The following is a 23,313-nucleotide window of genomic DNA, read 5'->3' as shown; positions in this document are numbered from 1 at the left end:
TACATAAACTATGATTTGGTAGAAACAGAGCTTGATATCAGAATGCCCAGTATGGCCCCAAAGAGGGGTTGTTTTGAGCCATGTTAAGCTATTTCCTGAAGATTTCCCATTAAAGTATATGGGAAATTTTGCGGTGTTTTTTTTGCCGATTTTGTAAAAACCGTGCGCCAAATCTCTTATTCAAATGATAGCACACAATTTCCGGTCATTACACATGTTTTGATGTATTTTGTGTGCATGTGTTGGCAACACTCTTAGTAGACACACTTATTAAAATTATACATTTATCAAGTGTTAGTTAAGGTGCATATGTTCTCAACTTTACAATAAGGCTACCAAACAGCATTAATAACTGTTTAATTATGGTTAAGTAATGCTAATTCAGTATTATTATACATTTATCAAGTGTTAAGGTGTATCTGTTCTCAACTTTACAATAAGGCTACCAAACAGCATTAATAACTGTTTAATTATGGTTAAGTAATGTTAATTCAGTATTATTATACATTTATCAAGTGTTAAGGTGTATCTGTTCTCAACTTTACAATAAGGCTACCAAACAGCATTAATAACTGTTTAATTATGGTGTATTAATGCTTCTTTAGTATTTTTATACATTAATTAAGTGATAGTTAAGGTGCATATGTTCTCAACTTTACAATAAGGCTACCAAACAGCATTAATAACTGTTTAATTATGGTGTATTAATGCTTATTCAGTATTATTATACATGTATCAAGTGTTAGTTAAGGTGCATATGTTCTCAACTTTGCAATCACGCTACCAAACAGCATTAATAACTGTTTAATGTTTAGTAATGCTTATTCAGTATTATTATATATTAATTAAGTGATAGTTAAAGTGCATATGTTCTCAACTTTACAATAAGGCTATCAAACAGCATTAATAACTGTTTAATTATGGTTTAGTAATGCTTATTCAGTATTATTATACATTAATCAAGTGACCATTTAAGGTTAAGTAATATAGCATGCTCAATAATTTATATAGGTTGGGCTTTAAGTTAATGTCTACATGAAGACAAAGGAAGAAGCAAACCTCTGCATGGAGACTATGGAGTCTTTTCACTGATCTCACCCTCTACCAAAAGTAAGTCATATGTTGGAGGATGGACAAATATAGTGGACAAAGGTATGTGGACAACCATAACCCGTAAATAAACAATAAAACAGTTTTTTTCATAATGACATGGCTTAGCTGTGAACCTTAAGACATACATGCTTTACACATCTTTATCAACCACCTAGTAATATTAGGAAATACCTTAATTAACATAAACTAAGGGTTTACTTAGACACTTTAGCTGTTATTTCCAGTTTAGGCTTTTTAGTACATTACTTAATGGTAAAATATACACCTTAGTTAACTGTGATTAACAGTTAGTCAAGTCTTATTACTGCATTAACTAATGATATATTAGACACCTTAGTTAACTGTGATTACTGCATTAACTAATGATATAATAGACACCTTAGTTAACTGTGATTAACAGTTAGTCAAGGTGTATTACTGCATTAACTAATGATATAATAGATACCTTAGTTAACTGTGATTAACTGTGATTAACCGCAATCAAAATTAAAGAATTTTGATTGCTTATAAATGCATTAACTAATGATATAATAGACACCTTAGTTAACAGTTAGTTAAGGCATCAACTAATGGTAAATAATACATCAATTAATACCGTAGTTAACATGAGCATTGTTAATAAATGTTTATTAGACAATTTATTCAACTGTTAATAACGGTTAGTTAACGCTTATTAAAGCATTAACTAATGCTAATTAATGTATCCTTATTGTAGTGTTACCATAAATGTATTTTTAGAAATGTGTTTAAAAGTAGGCTAGTTCATAATTAGGGGTCCAAGCCCGAGTCTGGAAGAACCGGCGGTAGCAAGAGCTACGCCGTTCGCACAGCAGGGCTGTGGAACCCTATTGTTTTTCGAAAGATTATTCATTAGGGGTCCAAGCCCGAGTCTGCAAGAACCGGAAGTAGCAAGCGCTACGCCGTTCGCACAGCAGGGCAGTGGAACCCTATTGTTTTTACTAAGATTATTTTTATTAGGGGTCCAAGCCCGAGTCTGCAAGAACCGGCGGTAGCAGAGCTACGCCGTTTGCACAGCAGGGCTGTGGAACCCTACTGTTTTTACTAAGATTATTCATATTCAGCATTTTTAGGGGTTCAAGCCCGAGGGGGCATGGGAACCGCGTATGCAAGGCAACACGGTTCACATCTCCAGCGGAGCTGTGGAACCCTATTGTTTTTCTACTGATTATTTTGCTTCTCCGCCTAAAACTCTGACTACAGCCTAAACCGTACATGGTGGGGGGTTGGCATTTTCAGGACTGGTCCGAAACTCTGCAAGGACCTCAGGCGCCATAATTGACACCACTAGGTGGCGCTATAGCAGAAAAAATGCGTTTGGCCCCTATAACTCCCACACCGTACACCGGACATTCAAAAACCATAAATCTACGCGTTCCGTGGATGGAACTGAATCACGTGATATAGGCCATGGCCATTTCCGCCTAAACTTTTATGCGTGAAAAATCGCGATTTATCAAAAACCTACTTTTTTGATCTCCTCCTAGACTGTGTAACCGATTTTCACGAAATTTGGCAGGCAGCATCTCCAGATGGGCCTGACAAAAAGTTAATAAAAAGAATTTTGATAAGATAAAAATTGCGCATATTACACACAAACAAATTTGTGTAACTAACTATGAAAACACCAACTTTGACATATCTTGGCCAAAATAAATGCCATCAACGCCAAACTTTAGATTCTTGTTTGACATGACCCTATGAAGGTCCACCACGCGTTTTACGAAAATTGGTCACTAGGGGGCGCTACAAGTACAAAAAGTTTATATCTCAAGAACCGCTCATCTGATTTTTACATTTGTTGGGTACCATCTAGGCCCACTCCTGAGGCCAACCCTAGAGTGGGGTACTGAGGGGTCAAAGTGGGCATGGTCTATGAGACCCAAGTCTAAATTTACTACTTACACTAATGTGAACAACTTAAAATTGACAGGGTAGATAGACAATGGGTCATGGACCACACCTACCAAAAATTACACATGTGCACCACTAGGTGGCGCTATAATGTTTTTTTTTGCCTTTAAGTCCCACATTACACATCGCACATTAGAAATCCTTACATCCACGTCTTCCTTGAATCAAGCTGAATCACATGATATAGGCCACGCCCATTTCCGCTCAAAAGTTTTTTCGCAATATCGCGCAATGCGCAAAACCAACTTTTTCGAACTCGTCCTAGGCTGTGCAATGGATCAGCACGAAACCTGGTAAGTAGCATCTCCAGATGGACGTGAACAAAAGTTACTCAAGGAATTTTGCTACGTTAAAGTATGCGCATTTGACGACCAAACAGATTTTCATAGCTAACTACCACACACGTATCATATCATATCTCGACCAAATTAAATGTTATCAGCAAAAAACTTGAGATCATTGTTCAACATCCCATTACGATGCTCTGTACCAAATTTGGCGAAGATCGGCCTTTAGGGGGCGCTATAAGCAACGTTTATTTGTTTTGGCCAATAACTCAATGCATTTAAATGGGAAATCTGCAATTGCAATATCTCTGCCACAGTACATGCAATCAACATGAAACTTGTGGTGCTCGTACGGCATGCCGCTCTGAGGCTCTGTACCAAATTTGGCGAAGATCGGCCATTAGGGGGCGCTATAATGAACGTAGACGAATTTTGGCTGAAATGCAAAGAATGTTTAACTACCCTTTTTTTTTTTTTAAAGGGCACGCGCCTGTGAGCACCCAGGACATACCCCAAACATAAATCGGTGCCTATGACGCCATTTGCAACAACTTGACCACCACACCTGCCTCCCCCCCCTCCACCCTCGGTCACTCTCTCATTTCTCTCTGCTGTCCCCTGTGGTCAGGGGGGTTAAGAAGTTTGTTTATTGTAGAGCATTCTTAAAGGTAGTCCATACAAAAACCTTAAAAAAAATAAATAAAATATATATATATATCTATATATATATATAGATATATATAGATATATATCGCGCAATGCGCAAAACCAACTTTTTCGAACTCGTCCTAGGCCATGCGACGGATCAGCACGAAATCTGTATATGCATGGAGATGAACTTAACCGCTACATTTGCAACGGCGACGTACCGCAGACGTCACGGCTCACACCTCTCGATATTTCCCGACGTTTGCCTCCCCGCTGCCAGGCTTCGGGTTCCGCTTTCGCGCGCTCCCCAGTGCGCCGAGGCCGACTGCCGTGGGTGGCTTGGGCACTGTCATAACTGCTTGCAGTTCTAGTTTGCGCTTATAATTTATTTTCGAATATGCTACTGTATGAATCTCCTGCCCCTGTTTTTGCATCTCTATTCACATGCCGGGATTCTGCACAGCGATGCCTGTGCTCAGCTGAGCCGAGATGTGTGTGCGTTAAAACACGCAGTACCTGACTGGGAACGATACAAAGAGGATAACCAATGGCCGCTGGGGCAGATCAACTCACGCTAGTCTCGTTACTGTAAGTAGGCTACAATAAAACTTTTGTGAGTAAAAAGTCAATACTTATCAATGCACTCACCTGTATAGACAGGCATAAACATGTAGAAAGCGATATTTCAATCTGCTCTGTCTGCTCAGTCCACTCTTGTCCATCGCGCTGTTTTACGTAAACACAGCTCTACTCTGCAAATAGCGAATTTTTACAAACAAGCTAAAACAAAATCTGTCTGTTTGTAGTCTGTTTATCTTAGTTTGCTGGGAATCTTGAAATTTGGACAAATTCTTATAAATTTAACGCTGGCTGAACGAGCCATCCTCTCCGCTGGAGCTGTAAACCTATGGATGTATTATAAGACCAAAACAGATGCATGTGGCTACTTAATATGCACGTGAATGACGCGATCGTTATGTTCGCGTTCTTCATTGTTGATGATGATGTTGTATTATTTTGCATCAGCATCGTTTCATTGCAAATGGGGCATACATGACGAATGCATAGCCTGCTTATCAGTCCATTCATCATTCACCATTACCTGACAACAGCCATTTCTTTCTGCAAGCATTTTCCACCAATCAGGACGCTGCATACTACTACCATGTTTCCTAATCACAGACTTTAACCATCACTCCTCAGTGAACTGCTTCCTAGTCTGAGATCTTTTTCTAGTTAAAGAGCTAGTTATCATTATGGAGTTTCCATGTTTTTTAGGGGTTTGCTCACACTAATGTAAAAAAATTAAATATAGCATTAATTCAGTAAAAAAATTAAAATTTCAAACAAGAATAGGCGTATTAGGTATAAATTAATTTGATTTTCTTTATTTGTAAGTCTGGCCCCCGGAGTGTCTGCTTAGAAACATTCTGGCCCTTGGAAAAAATTTAGTTGATGACCCCTGACCTATAGGAAGGCCCTCAGAAATGCCTGATCAGACTATTACTCATCAATAATAGAAGAAAATAAGAACAACCCAAGGTTTCTTTTCAGCACTGCAGCCAGGCTGACAGATAGTCACAGCTCTATTGACCCATCTATTCCTATAGCTCTGAGTGGTGATGACTGCATGAGCTTCTTTAATGATAAAATTATAACAATTAGAGATAAAATTCATCACCTTTTGCCCTCAACCTCTAACGGTTCACCTTTAAACGCAGGACTGCTAGAAAGAACGACAAGACCTGACATATACTTAGACTGCTTTTATGCTATAGAACTTCAACAATTAATGTTAAAGGTCTCTTCAGCTAAGCCATCTACTTGTCTCTTAGACCCCATCCCAACGAGGCTACTTAAAGAAGCGTTACCCATGGTTAACACTTCATTGCTAGATATGATCAATATGTCTTTATTAACAGGTTATGTACTGCAGTCATTTAAAGTAGCTGTGATAAAACCTCTTCTGAAAAAAAACACCCTCGATCCTGAGATCTTAGCCAACTATAGACCTATATCTAACCTTCCCTTTCTCTCCAAGATCCTTGAGATGGTAGTCACTAATCAGATATGTGATTTTCTACATAGCAATAGTTTATTTGAGGACTTTCAGTCAGGATTTAGAATGCATCATAGCACAGAGACGGCACTGGTGAAAATGACTAACAACCTTCTAACTGCTTCAGACAAAGGACTTGTCTCCGTACTATATATATATATATATATTATATTTATTAGTTATTTTTGATCAGGATATATCCTTTAACGCCCACTTAAAACAAACCTCAAGAACAGCCTTTTTTCATTTTCATAACATTGCCAAAATTAGGCACATCCTGGCTCAAAATGATGCTGAAAAACTAGTCCATGCATTTGTTACTTCCAGGCTGGACTACTGTAATTCCTTACTATCAGGTTGCCCAAATAAGTCCCTTAAGACTTTCCAGCTGATCCAGAATGCTACACCGCGTGTTCTGACATGAACTAAGAAAAGAGATCATATTTCTATTGTATTAGCTTCTGCATTGGCTTCCTTCTTGGAGGGTGTATGTCTACAGATGCAGCACCCCTTCTCTTATCTGCTTCTCTTCATAGTTGTCAGATTAATCTACCATATAATCAATGATATAATCAAAGTAGAGGGAGGCAGGCCAGTACAGCCCGATCCGGCAGGGGAGAGTTCTAGCCCGACCAGGCTCCTCTCCTTAACCTGTCTCTCTTAATTATGCTGTTATAGTTTTAGACTGCCGGCGGACATCCTTTGACACCTCCTTCTCTCTCCTCTCTCTTTCCATCTGTGTGCATCCTCGTCCCAGAAATGCTTGTTACTAACTTAGCTCTGGGGAGCTTATTCCCTGGAGTCCTTATGTTTTCTTTTCGCCTAGTATATTTCCTTGTATTAGGCACCTAAATCATGGTTGCACCCGCCCCGGTGGTCCTGCTCCGCGCCCTGCTATGCCCTGTTACACCCTGCTACGCTCTGTAGTGCCCTGCTACGTCCTGCTATGCCATGAACTACTACAACTACTATTTCTGGTCATTGTTCCATTATCTTTATTGTGACTATTATTGCCATTGTTCATCACACCCCCAACTGGCACTGTCAGACACCGCTTACCAAGAGCTTGGGTCTGTCCGAGGTTTCTCCCTAAAAGGAAGTTTTTCTCATCACCAAGGTTTCTTCCTAAAAGGAGTTCTTCCTCACCACTGTCGCACTAAATGCTTCCTCTTGGGTGAATTACTGAAATTGTTGGGTCTCTGTAAATTATAGTGTGGTCTAGACCTATGGACTCTTGTTATGATTTGATACTATAAATAAAATTTAATTGAACTGAATTGACAGGACCAAACTACCAACAGGACACCCAGATGTTGCCAGAGAATTTAATACTGGCAATTTCACCATTCAGAAGACCCATCTGGTCTTCTCTGCAATCCACATTTATCAAGCACATGAGCAGAATAATGCTTGCATCAAGAATAATGGAGGTGCAGTTGATCTTACAGACAACGCTAGTGCCCCGGGGCGGTGGATGGTAGCTGGCCCTGAGGTTTCAACACTGATTAAGGATATTGAAGATGCACTCCAGCTTATAAAATGATGAGATGAGGTGCTCCACAATGACCAGACAGCAAGTGTGAAAGCATTTAGGAAAGATGTCTGCTCACTCAACAATGTAATGTAATGGAAGAACTGGGCAACCCATTCGAAGAGGAAAACAAAGACCTGCTTTTCCTTGACAGCAAAGAGATTATGGATTATGGTTAAGAACGCACAAAAGATTGGCTAACAGTTCCATGCATTTACAAAGGAATGTCTTGTGGAGAAAACAAAGCCCTGTTTGTTGGCTGAACAACAAAGAAGGCAATTAAGAAGAAGCAGCAGCTTACATTAATGAAAAGTGATGTTGAGCTACATGAGCTATGAATTTTATTTTTTACTTTAACTTGTATGTAACTTATATTCATGATGCTGAAAACATGGAAACTGCAGCTTGGGGGTGGCTGTCAGCCATGGTCATCAGAATGCTAATATGCAATGGCCCAATATTCAGATCTCCTCTCTATATATAATATATGTACCAATTTAATCACAAAATGATTTAACCAACACAAGTAAACAAGAAAAGTTTTTTTTATTTTTCTGACAATGTTCATTGTATTTTGACAAAAATGTATCTTGTCTGAATAAGAGATCTGTTACTAATAGAATACATGTTACGTGTAGTGGGGACAGGATCGGCAAAATAAATGCTGCATTAACGGAATTAGTCATTTGCACTTTACAATGTTGATTACTTAGGCTATGTAAATATAAATCAACGACCAAACTACTTTCACCGGAAGAGTTTACACTTTTATTTTGTATTTTCTGCGTACATTTCCTGTCCTGACAGTGAAGGTGTTCTGACAGTGGAGCCTGCACCAGAAGTGACTCCACAGTGGAGTTCTGCAGCTAGACCCTCTTGGGAACACATATAATGAAATGTCAAAAAGTTTATTTTGCCTTATTTGTGAGATGCTTGCTCTTGTTATACTGGAAAGAAACGGGTAAGTTTTTGTTCTTGTACTTTTATTTAGCAGCAAAACGTGTTTGAACTGGTACATTGGGACCTACTTAGCCAGAGATTTCAAATATAGTGCTAAGTTGGGGGAGCTGCAACGAAACGAGGGAAACCAAACCAGGGAAACAATGAGAAGGCAGGAACAACCTGGCAGACTTCCTACGTTCTACGGTGGAGCCAACTGGAACTCACCATTGTCCGCTCTGTGCTTCCTTCAGAAACTGGACCAGGTCACCCGTCTCAGAGAGGTCTCGCGCTTCACGGGACTCATAGGTAAGCTGCACCCGGAAACGACCACTGTCATCCTGCAAAAAGAAATGACTGAGTCAAACTGTGCATTTAGCCAGTTCCATTTTGGATGTGGTTTATGTTGTAAAATGTGTGGATTCATTAAACTAAAATGGCAATGCTAATAAATAGTTTCTTAATTTTAGCTGATCATCGCCTTGTCTAGTTAAAATGACAAATATCCAACGGAGTGGTGAATCTAGATAAGATGTGGTCTAATTATAAAATTAAAATTTATAAAAAACTGTTGCAAATTGCATCCAGAGATGGGATTAACCTTTTTTTCTGATAAACACAAATATTTTAATTTACCTACATGATGTAAAAATGTAAATTCCTTAAAAAGACTGTCCATGATTGCCCAACACGCTCAGTGTGTTTTGCTTGTGTGGTTATCTACTGTACTGTCACACAGATTATAATGGATCTGAAAAGGCTGCCATACCAAGCAGACCTGTGCAGCTATAATCCTCCCCATTCTAACTCCACAATTCATTAGCCTACTACACAGTTTACAGTCTTTATCAACAAGTATTTTTTTTGTAACATGTAGAGTGTGTTTAGTAATAAATCACTTATTTTGCTTTACCTGGACAATCATTCATTTAAAAAAAAAAATACAGTGCACGGAGTGGGTCATAAAAGTATTTGCAACTTTGGGCCTTGGTAATACATTTTAGAAAGTAGGCCCAGTAATGCTCAAAGTCATATCTGGGTTAAACTTTCCTACATTTTCTGTACTCTTGAGTGTTACCTACATTTTTATTGTTGCCTTCCTCTTCCGAAGAGTTGGAGGATTCCTCCGCACTGGAGGGGATCGGCTCAAAGTCGTCTGTATCCATGGAAGGGAGTCGCTGCTGGGCCCAGCCTGCGGGGAATCAATACACATTATTAACCACCAAAATGTACTCAATGAACAAATGGCATATTACTCTTCCACTTAGCAGGTGATGATGCTTCATTAACAGGAAAGTAAATTTGCTGTGCAGTTTAGTAATTTGTATCACATCATCATAAAAGCTTGATGAGTCTGTTTGCAATAAACCTCTAGCTGTTATGGTTTGGACATTTCTGTTGCCTGGTTTTGTATATTTCGGTTGCCTGTATTATCATTTCTGTATGTTTCCTGTGTTTGTATATTTATTCTGTATACTTCTGTTTAGTTATCTCCTTGTTTATTGTGTTTACCTGTCCTGACTGTGTTCTGTGTATTGTGTATTTTTTGGTTAATTCCTGTCGGGTTGTGTCAAGTTTCTGTGTTTAGTTGATTTCATGTTTTTGTCGGTTGTTCCTGTTTCCTGTTTTATTTTGGTAGTCTGGTTTTCTGTCTTGTCTCGTCCAATTTACTTCCCTTGTTTTCCCGCCTGTGTGATTGTCTGATGTGCTACACCTGTTCCCCAGCTCTGGTGTCACCTGTCTTGTGTCTTCTCCTTATCTAGTTTATTTAGCCCCTGTGTTTCCTTTGTCTGGTGTCAGATTGTTTTGTGTCCTTGTGCCGTCAGCTTGTATCCATTTGTGTCCAGGTTCTGCGTGTCTGTATTTTGCGTCCCTGCCAGTTCTTGACTCCTTGTGTTTTTTCTGCTTTTTGGATCCTTTGTAACCTGCCTTTTTGTTAATTAAATCTTCGAGTACAACCTTCTCCTACCTGCTTGCCTGCCTCATCTCTGCGTTTGGGTCCACTATTCCCTGCCTCCACACAACACTAGCCAAGCTTCTCACACAAAGAATGACTGTTATACTAGCAGAATATGACAACCAAGTCAAGACAACTTTTTAGACTAAAGTTATTAAAAACAATAATGTCTGTACATTCAGCATTAATGTCAGATTGAAATGTTGTTAGATTAGGTGGCCAGGCTGCGCTGTTGGGTGTAGTGCGTTTGCTTTCCTGATTGAATTATTGAGTAAATGCAATGTCTATAGTCCTACTTTTTTTACGATTCACAGTTTTGTTTGTTTATTTTTGGACAAAATACAAAACATACATCTCACAACATGAACACATCCCCTCCCCCCTGTCTTATTTTTTGTCCAAACAAGCGGTGATGACTTAGGGGGCTAAGTCATCACCACTTGTTTAGACAAAAAATAAGACAAGATGAAATAATAACCATAATATTCAAAACAATACAATAAAAAATTAACAAAATAGACACCAAACTGTAAACCAAATAAACATTATGTATATACAGTACTAGTAAAAAGTTTGGACACACTTCAAGTGAATGAGAAAGCGTGTCCAAACCTTTGACTGGTACTGTATGACAAAACAATAAGTTAGTATTCATCTCTCCACAGTACATGACATCTTAGGAGCCCTCCATAAAGCTTTTTGTAGCGTAAACATTCACTCTAATCTAATATGACATTTTTTCCAATGCTGCCACTCTAGCCATCTCACAGGCCCACTCCTGGATTGAAGGCACCCTTTTATTCCTCCATCCTCTTAGAAGAATCTGCCTGGCCATCATTAAAGTAGATGGACCCAGCTTCTTATGTGCTTATCTATCCCATTTAGGATTGACACATCTTCCAGAACGAATAGTATTGGGCTGAATGGAACCTAGGTGTATCCTGGCCACAATTCCTGGACCTTGTCACAGGACCACAGGACATGAAGACATTGGCTATCCTGTGTTTTCAATTTCCAACAATTTGGTGTGTCTTTCAAACCACATCTCAACAATCTGGAGGGCTGATCTGCCAGGTTGGGAAACAAAAAGTAATATAAAATCTGCATAAAGCATACGTTTATGCACCAACCCTTGTACCATGACACCCAGAGGCTGGTTGCTATGTAACGGGTTAATTTCTGATCCACCTGATCAGGATGAATTAAAGAAGTAATAACCTTATTTAATCTGTTTGCCAAATTTTTGAAATTATCTCAACATCTAACTATCACCTAATATGTAACTTTTAAATGTTTCTGAAACTGTGTAACTTTTCATATGATGATTATAAATGACCTGTAACAGCTAACAGAGAAAGGAACACTATTTTTATATAGTTTTTATTCTTGCCTTTGCCCTGTATCGATTTTACCCACAAAGTCACAAAATGATTTACGGCAGGCAGAACGGCTCTACAGTAACACATTCTGATGGGTCACAGATTTCGCTGTATCACAGGAAAAACCTGTGTTTGAGTATCCAGCCAGGTAAAAGGTAGCAGGAGATTTTTTATACAGGCCTAATTGTATTTTAATTTTATGTTGTAGTTATGGCTAATACTGGGGTAGGGGCATCACAGAAAAAAAGGAGAGACAGACACGAGTAAATCTCGGCCGGGCTTTCAAATATATAAAGACAATTATGGGATTATGAATTATTCAAAGTTGACCCCAAATTGGCCCTTAGGTATGTAATATGTCTATATCATTAATAAAATATTAAAAAATTAATTAATAACAATGCATGATATGGTTGTGCGTCAGTACCCTACGTCCCCTTCCATTCAGCGCCCAGTTTGAATTTCTTTACAGTCCATGTTTGTGTTGGCCTACGATTTTCTTTTTGTTCCCCTGTACTTGTTTAAAGTGTCCTTGGGTTTCATGAAATGCGCTAAATAAATCTAAGTTATTATTATTATTATTATTATTATTACTTTGGTTGCTACGACAAACTATTAATGCTTTGGCTAATGACACACTGACAGTGATACCTGTTTAGCTCACGATACATCCAAAGTAGGCTGTTACCGTATGCAACACTTTAAATGCAACGATGCATCTTGTTGAGATATTTTTATTATTTAGAAGTGTTATGTTATAGTTTAATTATCAGAGTTTAGAAATGTCATTGTAGGTCAGAAGACTGTTTTGTGCAAGACGAGATAACAGGAAACAGCTGATAGATGGCTGTTAGAGACGTGTGGGTGTCTAACAAGAGCAAGAAGGAGGAAGCGGAACCAGACAGACTCCTGACGAGGGGGTGTATGGAGACGCAACGCACACACACATGCACTGGCAACAGGACCCAGACAAAAAAAAGATAAATAGCATAGGGTCAGATAGATCGAGGCGCTTGAACTCTCAAATGTTGAGTGGACCTGGGCCTCACGTTTTGTCTGATTTGCTAAGGAATACTTTAGTCTTGGTTCAAAGCCCACATATGTGTACTGTAATTTCTTACAATACTGTTTACTAAATTGTTAAATAAGAATCTCGTCTCCTTGAGTCATTTCAGTGTACTGGTTAAGGATCAACGAGCACGCAGAGGAAGGGCTTAGGAAAGTATAGAGTGGAGTCAGATTAATTCGGCCCTGGGGCCTGAAAGGTCCAGAACCAAGCCCAAAATCCTCTTCAATCTGTAACGTATTCTCTAATTGTAAATGAAAGATTTTCTGTCTAAGCAAAACATTAATTGCAACTATATGACCTCCTGGTAACGCTAACTCAGTAATACAGCACCGTAAAGTAAATACCTTTACAACAACAGGTGTGGTAAAAACAGCAGCCGCTTGAATCAACACAAACTGAAAGTTACAAATAGCAACTTTAAGGAAATTTGATGGTAATTCTTACAGTCTTCTGGGTCTTTACTATTCTTAAGAACCAAAGTTATCAAAGCCTGCCTAAGAGTTTGTGGCAGTGTGCCCTTCCCCAATACCTCTGTATACCTCTAACAGAAGTGGAGCCATTTTAGTTGCAAAACTCTAAATTCTGCTGTGAAGCCATCGGGCCCTGGGGGCTTCCCCGCATACAGGGCCCCCATTTTCTATAAGTCCTATTTTGAGTCAAAGCTTATTGCACTAAGCTAGAAAACAACGTTGTTAGGGTGTAAGCAGAGGCCCCCATAGCCCCACCTAGGCTAATTAAGTTATTTATGAGTGTTTTAAGATAAGACAAGATACGATAGATTTTATTGATCCCACAATGGGGAAATTTACTTGTCACAGCAGCTCAATGCAGCACAACAAACATAAATACACATTCAATATAAATAGGATAGAAAAATACACAAAGAAAGAATAAAAATAGGAAAAAGAAGAAAAAAATAAGAAGAGTGATAACGGTAATATGTACACTATAAACACTTCTTGTATGTACAGTGGGGAGAAAAAAAAAAAAAATATATATATATACAGATGAATATACATATGAATATGAATATGAAAAAGGCATGTTGTACAGGTCATTACTTACATGTGGGGAGAATATATACAGATGACTATACAGATGAATATGAGATGGCATATCTTTTTTTAGATCAACTTTTTATTGCTTTTTTTATATGCAGACATACAGAACAGAGAAATACAAACTGAACAAGAACAAAAACCCTCACCCACCCCACACTCTCTGCGTGTTGAGGAAAATAAAACAAATAAACAAACAAATCACACCTTGCCTAGTCAGTCTCCTCTAGTTCTTGTGGCGCTGAGGTCATTAGGTCTGATATTTGTGCTGCTGTGCTTTTCCATAGGTTGATAGTTGATGATTTAGCTTTGTTAATCCTTGCTGTAGAGAGCTCAAGCATAACTATGTCCAGAAAATACGCCAACCACTGTTTTATACAAAGCGAGGGGGGGGGGAGAGCCAGCGTTGAGCTATTATTTTCTTGGTTGCAGTTGAGCCGTCTGGTCAAATTTTCCTCTGTCTCCCAAGATTTAGAGTCGTCGTTAAGTAACAAAACAATCGGGTCAGCAGGAATTCGACATCCTATCACATCAGATATTATTGATGTTGTTTCATTCCAAAACCCATGCACCTGTTCACACTCCCAGACCATATGCAGAAAAGTTCCAGTTTGTTCAGATTGACAGAACGTGCAATAGGGAGTTGGAATGACTTTAGAGATGTATCTTTTCTGGGGAGTCCAATATGTCCTATGGCATATGTTGAAGTGGATATACTAGTGGTTTGGGTTCTTGGAACAGTGGAAACTGTTGTCCCAAACTGTGTCCCAATTAATTGCGTTCCCCTCAGGGCTCAGCTCTAGCTCCTATTTCTTTACTGTTGGGAGTTCTCCTATGGATACTTGCATCAGTTTAGCATAACTCTTGGACACTAATCCTCTCACAGGAAAATCAACAAACCATTTAATGATTGGATGCGTCTCAAGACTGTTTCCCCATGACACTACATAACATTTTAGGGCTGATCTTAAAGGAGAATTCCGGTTTCGAATTCGATTTCAACACGTAGCTCTGTTGTTTGTAAATTAGGAGTACTGTCAGTAGCGAGAAAAACGAAATCAATCTGTGCTGCCTACACCGAGTTATCCTCCTGCTAGATTTTGCACCCAACAGGCTTAAACAGGGCTTAAACGGGGCAAGTTTTAAACGTGTTTTTAGCCTCTAAACATGTTCGAAATGCCATTGCAAGTGCTTAGCCATGTGCAGTTATTCCTTACGAGGGAACACAGCGAATTTGACTGCAGTAGATGTGACAGAAAGGCATAAAAGTTGTGTGAATCCATACCTCTGTTTATTTCCTGGTTTATGGTGAAGTCCACACTAGTTGAATGCCGATCTCATACAATCCAATATTCCAAAATTTATTTTTTCCACAAAAAAAACGATTTGCCGAGGTTCTTTCCATAGTAATGAGTATGTATCAACAAGCTGTAACCTGACACCACAGTGGAGCGAGTAGAGCTGCAGTTCAAGAGTTCAACAGCTAGGTAACCTAGCAATGGCGGAGCCTGTCGGCCAAAGCAGGGGGAGGAGCTCACAGAGCTGACAGACGGAGCTTGGAGTTAGATCAGAACTAATATGAGAAAATGGTTCGAGTTTGTGCCTTTCCAAATTGCGGCAACCAAATGAAGAGATATTTGAGCTTGAGCTTTCACCGTCTACCCCTCCGCAACCGGGAAATTTTACAGTTGTGGCTGGTTGCACGTTACGCGGGTACATGATGCTCGTGTGGATACTGTATCGCAATGTCCACCGAGGAAGAAAGCCTGTGCTGTAAGAAATGGGATCTCATCCAGCCTGGTCTGGATGGGTCCCCAGATAACAGACATTGTTTCGCCCATACACAGAGGTTTCCCCATCTGATCTATAAGGATGTTCTGGAAGCGTTTTTTTTTTTTGTCCTGAAAGTAAATTGGAAGAAGCAGCCTAAACCGGACGGACCTGATGGCCAGCTGTCTAATGAGTGAGTACAACAGGCTGTCGTGACTCTGTCCTAGCTTAGGTACATTTGCTTTTTGTTGTAAATACACATTCAAAACACACCTCTTCAGATTAGCTTTCCACATACAATAATCTTACATTTCTCACCTGCTTACTGTTTTTATTGTTTTTAATTGCTTCTAAATATGCTTGTTGTATGTGTTGGTTTTATTGCTTATCTGTTTTTAATGTGCTATATGTGCTGGTTTTTACTGTAAAGTGTCTTTGAGTACGATGAAAAGCCCTCTATAAATGAAATGTATTATTATTTATTATAAATAAATGCATCACTTCTTTAGTGAAATAACCAAAGCTCACCCTTCCTCCCCCCCAGCCAATGCAGACTCGTGGCCTACCGGGTGATTCTGGAGTGGGTTCTGAGAGGAGAGCACCTTGGCGTGGCACCAGAAGAACATTGCCTACCTGTGTTATAGCAGTGATCAGACAAGAGTGCCCCTCCCCCACTGGAAGTTACACGGGATTCAAAGAGGCAGAGGACATTTTCTGAGTCTAATACTATGATTTCTAGTAATACTTGGTATTGCCATTACTAGGAATAAACAAAGCAATTGCACAGTTCTATTAGGAAAAAGTAAGAATATGTATATTGTACAAGTAAAGTAAGTTGAAAGAATAAATAAATTGTAAGAATAAATACACTGTACAGTTCTATAATATATTGCTGCACCTGTCTGTTATCAGTGGTTTTATAATATAACAGTACACATTACATTTGTGCTTTTGTGTCTTTACTTCAACAACAAAAAGGAAATTACAATATCACAATCTAGACACAATCAATGTAAAGTATGTACAGTGCAATGTGTGGTTTTATACATAATCATGTTGCAACATAGTCTAAAGTGTACAAAGAAAAAATAGTTCAGTACTCTTTTCCTAGGCCTAGAACATGCTTATATAATGTGACCTGGCTTGAGCAACCAGTTGACTCTTATCCAGCCGTGGAACTGGGGCTATGTTACAAAGCAGTCGCCTTCTTCTCTGTCCATGACGGGGTAAGAACTCGGAGAAGACTATGGTCCTGTCTTCTCTCCTCCTCCAGACACGCTCCATCAGGTCATCGCGGAAGGCCTGAGTTGTACGTTCATACATGGGCTTTGCCACCCATTGCTGAGAATGCAGCGAGTAAACAACTTTGTGCTTTGGTTGTCCTGACAAAAAAAACGCCACTGTTTAGTCCAGCATCACAATGAAATATAAAAACTGACTATGTAGTATGCGATGAATGTAGTGTCTTTACATAAGAAATAATGGCATACTGCAAATAACTGCTAGCCTATAAAGCTCATTTGTCATAGTCCCAAACATTACCATATTCTAGTCCTTCAACATTCCCATCCGGAACATTGTCTTATATCAAAGAAAATACATTCCACTCACTTGTGACACATCTTCACTGGCTGTGCAGGGGACAGTCAAAGATGGACTAGATGCAGAAGCACTTAGGTCCTACAATTCACAAAAAAGGATGAAACTCCAATGATGTTTGAGATGTCCGTTTGTAGTTACAACATGATTATGACATTTACAAGGATTATCTCGACAAAGCTAACTGTAATATAAAGACCAAAAAGAAAAGGTATTAAACTCACTTGAGACAGATGTCCACTGGCTGTGTGGGGGGCATTGAAAGATGGGCTAGATGCAGTGGCTACATGTCGGTAATATCATATGCGGGATACTATCTCAGTAACGGGAGTTACAACATTTAGTGTTTTTTTTTTTTTCTTCAAGAATTCACCAACACCGCAAAACATTTCTTCACAGAAAAAAAAGTGAGAATTACTTTGGCCTTGGAAAGTATAAATCATAAAGACGTTACCTCCAATTTGTGTGCAGCTGGTCTTTTCGCTTTTGGAATGGCATTTGCCTTCAGATACCGGGACTTGACGCTCTTTTCGGTGAAGTCGTCCTCATCAAAATGTTCACTGCAAACACGGTAATCTCTCTCACGTAATGGTCGCGAGGGAGTTTCACATCAAGCTGAAGTGCAACCAGCCACAACTGTAAAATCTCCCGGTTGCGGAGGGGTAAACGGTGAAAGCTCAAGCTCAAATATATCTTCATTTGGTTGCCGCAATTTGGAAAGGCACAAACTCGAACCATTTTCTCATATTAGTCCTGATCTAACTCCAAGCTTCGTCTGTCAGCTCTGTGAGCTCCTCCCCCTGCTTTGGCCGACAGGCTCCGCCGTTGCTAGGTTACCTAGCTGTTGAACTCTTGAACTGCAGCTCTACTTGCTCCACTGTGGTGTCAGGTTACAGCTTGTTGATACATACTCATTACTATGGAAAGAACCTCGGCAAATCGTTTTTTTGTGGAAAAAATAAATTTTGGAATATTGGATTGTATGAGATCGGCATTCGACTAGTGTGGACTTCACCATAAACCAGGAAATAAACAGAGGTATGGATTAACACAACTTTTATGCCTTTCTGTCACATCTACTGCAGTCAAATTCGCTGTGTTCCCTCGTAAGGAATAACTGCACATGGCTAAGCACTTGTAATGGCATTTCGAACATGTTAAACAGGCCAAAAACACATTTAAAACTTGTCCCGTTTAAGCCCTGTTTAAGCCTGTTGGGTGCAAAATCTAGCAGGATAACCGATTGTTTTCGTTTTTCTCGCTACTGACAGTACTCCTAATTTACAAACAACAGAGCTACGTGTTGAAATCGACCGGAATTCTCCTTTAAGCGAAGACAAAGGTAGAAAGATGTCCTGGGGACCTCAAAACTAGCTCTCAGGTCTTCAAAACTCAACATACCTTTCTCACTGAATAGCTGGTCTAAAGTATAAATACCTCTGTCACTCCACTGCTTACAAGCAAAGGGTTTGTTACCAGACATTAAGTGTGTATTGTGCCATATTGGGGTATTGAAATGTCACTTATTGGTGTAGCGTAGTTGCTCCTCCACCTGTTTAAAGTTGGTCAATGTGTTGGTGATAATAGGGCCATAGGCTAGCATACACTTTTCTGGACACACACCTGCAAAGGCAAGGTCTTGCAGTCTTAGACTTCCAGTGAGGTTTTGTTCTATTTCTCTCCATGGAACTGTAGATGAGGGCTCCATCCACACTCTGAGGGCCCGTACCATAAAGGCTCTGTGATACACTTTAAGGTTGGGGAGGGCCAAGCCTCCCATGTTTGTGGTACGTTGCAGGGTAGAGTATTTTAGCCTAGGTTGTTTAATGTTCCAAATATACTGCCAAATTAAGGTATCAAGTTTCTTCCAGAAATGTATTGGTGGGGGTAAGGGGATCATTGTACTTAAGAAATTCACACGAGGAACTATGTTCATTTTAACAATAGCAATCCTGGACCGTAGTGATGCCGGCAGCGCAGACCAATTAGCCAGATCCCTTTGAACACTACTTAATATAGTTTCATAGTTGTCCTGGACAACTCGCTGTAGCGATGCATGTATGGTAATGCCCAAATATGTAATTTTGCTTTGGGTTGGTATTGTAACACTAATGGCTGATGCCACATGCCTGTTGTTCAATAAAAGATTAGATTTATTCCAGTTAATTTTATAGCTGGAGATTGAGCCAAATTCGTAAAAGATCTTAAGAATTTTTGGAATAGAGTCCTCAAGATCAGAGATGTACAACAAAATATCATCTGCAAATATTATATTATTTTATATATATATATTGAGCTACTATTGGATTTAATCTGGACATTACAGATTTTATTTTGCCTTATGGCTTGGGCTAACGGTTCAAGAGAGATTGCAAACAGAATGGGGGAAAGCGGGCATCCCTGTCGCGAGCCTCGCTCGATGGGAAATGGCTGAGAATGCAAGCCATTGGTTGAGACTATGGCCGTGGGATTCGCATATAAAGTACGCACCATGTCAATGAATTTGGCCCCCAAACCAAGCCTCTCCATTACTTGCCACAAGAACTACTTGTGGCAAGTAATGGAGAGGCTTGGTTTGGCCACTCTAGGTGGTCGAAAGCCTTTTTCCTCTGATAAAACTGCTGGAAGGTTTTTGGCTTCTTCTATTACATGAAATAGTCTGCGTACATTGTCTGCAGCATGACGCTTTGGTATAAAACCTGATTGGTTGGGGTGGACTAGCTTCTCAATAAAGCGTTCTAAGCGGAGTGCCAAGACTTTGGAATGAAGCTTAATATCAGTCCGAATGAGGCTGATGGGTCTGTAATTTGAGCACTCCGTAAGATCTTTGCCCTTTTTGGGTATAACAGAAATTGGTGCAGTGTTGTTTTGTTTGTGAAAAGTACCCTTCTTTATGGCTGAAGTTAAAGCTTGTAAAATGGTAGGTCCTAATATGTCAAAATACTGTAGGAGAAGTTCTGATGGAATTCCATCCAACCCTGGCATTTTCCCTTTTTAACTGTTTTTAATGCTGTCCTCTAACGTTATATAGGTTAGTTCTTTTGCCTCCTCTGGATCAAGAAGAGGCAGGTTTAGGTATTTTAGGAACAAAGGATGCTGTTGATAGTAACTCTAAATTTGCTTTGTTTTAATTTCAGAGCAAGCAATTTGCTTGGTTTACAGCCATTAAAGTAGTAATTTTGCCTCACTCTGTGCATTATGAATTCAGCTCTCCTTCTTAGCAGATCACTTAGCTCTGTTCGACTTGTGACTAGAAGAATATGTGTAGATTTAGAAAAACAAGTCTTAAGAGACTGCTCTAAAAATGTACAGCGTTCTTCCAACTCCACAATCCTTGCCTCTCTTTTCCTATTCAAGTTGACCCGAAGGAGTTGAAAAATTATATATAATATTTATATAAAACACTTGTCTGACATTTACCTCTGGAAATAGCCGGTTGCCCCCAGAGTGGCAAGGACCAGTATTTGGACTGGGATGGTACGGTTCCAGTGCGTTGCCCTCTCTACTGGACCCAATTCAGTACAGAGATCCACGCGCAGGTTCACCACAGTATTTATATGTTTACAACATATTGTGATTGTTAACACCTTGCCAAAATCACAGCATCAACTTTCGTTGTACCCACTACCCCGAGATACAGTCTGAAGACGAAAGTCTAATAGGCAAACACACTTTTCTTCATGCAGGTTTTGTCACGAACAGTATTAAAGTTAGGACCGATAACGAGGACATTAACTGTAACGATTGCGCGAGAGCTTATGCGTTATTCGAGTAATCCAATTCCCATTATCTCCAAAATGTGCGTTCAAAGAAAAATAACGAAAAAAAAAATAATAATAATAATAATCCTTAGGAAAACAATAGGGTTCCACAGCCCTGCTGTGCGAACCGCGTAGCATTGCTACCGTAGTTCAAATTCTGAAATAAGCTATGTGAAAAACACACCAATCTAGTTGGAGCAACAAACATAGTATAAGCTGAACAGACAGCATCCATCATGTTCTGTAGTGGAGGTGAACTCTCTCCCTCTGTGGGTCGTTCTCAGTGTGGCCGGGTAGATAAGTGAGTTTGAGGTGCTTTAGCATGTAGCTCGTGTTGTGTCTCTTCAAGCTCCCGAGGCCGTTTGATCATGAAAGTGCCGCAGTCCGGTTGCGGTTGCATCGGATCACGTAATTTCCTGCATCTCAGGCTCTGCCCCGATGTGTAATGCGAGGCATTAATTTCCATTACCACTCTCTTCACTGCGTTGTAGATCACTGATTCAAGCACACTTTGTTGCTTTTCCAAGACCTGAGCGATAAAGTCCTCCATGTTCGAGACTGCGCTAGCATCAGTTGCTATGTTAGCCACCGCTCTGCTAGCCGCCATGTTAGCAAATTTCTCTGTCTGAGTAGATAGTTTAGACGATAACAAGACCTGCTTTTCCGTGCCTGCAGGCGTTTCACTGAGTCATTGTGATAACAGAAACGATTTGGTGTCGAAGAAAAAGGAATAGACCTGGTTTTTCAATGAAATGCAGAGGTGGGTAGGGAGCTCTAGCTTTCTGCGTCCATCGCGGGTCATGTCATCCCTCCAGTGCAGAATATTTTTAAGTGTTGTTGTGTTAAAGAGTCTGACTGCTGCTGAAATGAAGGACCTGCGGTATCGCTCCTTCCTGCACTGAGGGTGCAACAGTCTGCTGCTGAAGGAGCTTCTGAGGGAACTCACAATCTCGTGCAGGGGGTGAGAGGTGTTGCCCATGATCGATGCCAGCTTGGCTAACATCCTCCTCTCCCCCACCTCCTCTCTGATGTCCAGAAGGCAGACCAGTACAGAGCTAGCCCTCTTCAGCAGTTTGTTGAATCTTTTCCTGTCCCTCTCTGTGCTCCCAGCTCCCCAGCAGGCTACTGCATAGAAGATTGCAGACACCACCACAGTCATAAAATGTTTTTAACAGGGTCCTGCACACAAAGGACCCTTAGCAGGTGGAGACGACTTTGGCCCTTTTTGTACAAGACATCTGTGTTTTTGGACAAGTCCAGTTTATTGGTGAGGTGAACACCCAGGTATTTGTATGTCTCCACCATTGATGTCGACATCCTGGATGTTCACCGGAGTAGTCCGAGGCGGCCTCCTGCGGAAGTTAACCACCATCTCCTTAGTCTTGCTGGCATTGATGTGAAGGTGGTTTGACTCACACCAGTTGACAAAGTCTGTGATGACCCCCCGGTGTTACTCTTCGTTCTCCTCTGATACCCACCCAACAATGGCAGTATCATCAAAGAACTTCTGAATATGACAGCAGTTTGTATTGTGCCTGAAATCCGATGTATATAGGGTGAAGAGAAAAGGAGCAAGCACTGTACCCTGGGGTGCTCCTGCGCTGCTCATCACCACATCAGACATACAGTGGAGCCTCACATACTGTCAGTGAGGTAGTTGATAGTCCATGCAGACAGGTGGCAGGTCAACTCCAGCTCCCAAAAGCTTCCGCTAGAGCAGTGATGGCTGAATTGTATTTAAAGCACTGGAGAAATTGAAAAACATGACCCTCACAGTGCTCCCAGTAGATAATGGCATCTTCCAACCCAATGCCAGAAAGGTAAACAAACTGTAGGGAGTCCAGCTCTGAGCTCACCAGTGTCCGCAGGTGTTGCAGTATCATCCTCTCCAAGGTCTTCATCAGGTGAGAAGTTAAGGCTAACGGTCTAAAGCGTTTGGGCTCCCTGGGGTGCGCAGTTTTAAGTACTGGGACCAAACAGGAAGTCTTCCACTGTTAGGCCTACTGCTGCTAGGTAGCTCTCTCTCTGCTCTTCCCCTCCCCTCTGTCTGTTCTTTATTGCAGGAGTGAAGTCTGGTGTGCGGGAGTCAGGGTTCCAGCTGCAGCTCATTCACCATAATCACCTCAGCCTTAAATACCCGGTCAACCTTGCCTCTCATCGTCAGATCATAGCCAAGATTTCCACGTTAGTCTCGCTGCTGACTCAAACCTG

At 40.3% G+C, this 23,313-nt stretch overlaps 1 protein-coding gene across 2 annotated transcripts in view; it reads right to left on the bottom strand.

Moving 5' to 3' along the window:
* The window catches only part of mcf2l2 (MCF.2 cell line derived transforming sequence-like 2), a 286,969-nt gene that overhangs the window by 2,138 nt on the left and 261,518 nt on the right, over positions 1-23,313 (bottom strand). The window contains exons 32-33 of one of the 2 annotated variants that reach the window (XM_036007118.1): positions 9,592-9,701; positions 8,709-8,850 (exon numbers count right to left, since the gene is read on the bottom strand). In XM_036007118.1, coding sequence (XP_035863011.1) covers positions 8,734-8,850; positions 9,592-9,701 — 227 coding nt within the window. In that variant the 3' untranslated portion in view covers positions 8,709-8,733. The remainder of the gene's footprint in view (positions 1-8,708; positions 8,851-9,591; positions 9,702-23,313) is intronic. The other variant, XM_036007119.1, reaches the window with a different exon arrangement.

The sequence above is a fragment of the Sander lucioperca genome, chromosome 11, assembly GCF_008315115.2.
Source record: "Sander lucioperca isolate FBNREF2018 chromosome 11, SLUC_FBN_1.2, whole genome shotgun sequence".
NCBI lineage: Eukaryota > Metazoa > Chordata > Actinopteri > Perciformes > Percidae > Sander > Sander lucioperca.
This window is presented reverse-complemented; position numbering and strand designations above follow the sequence as displayed.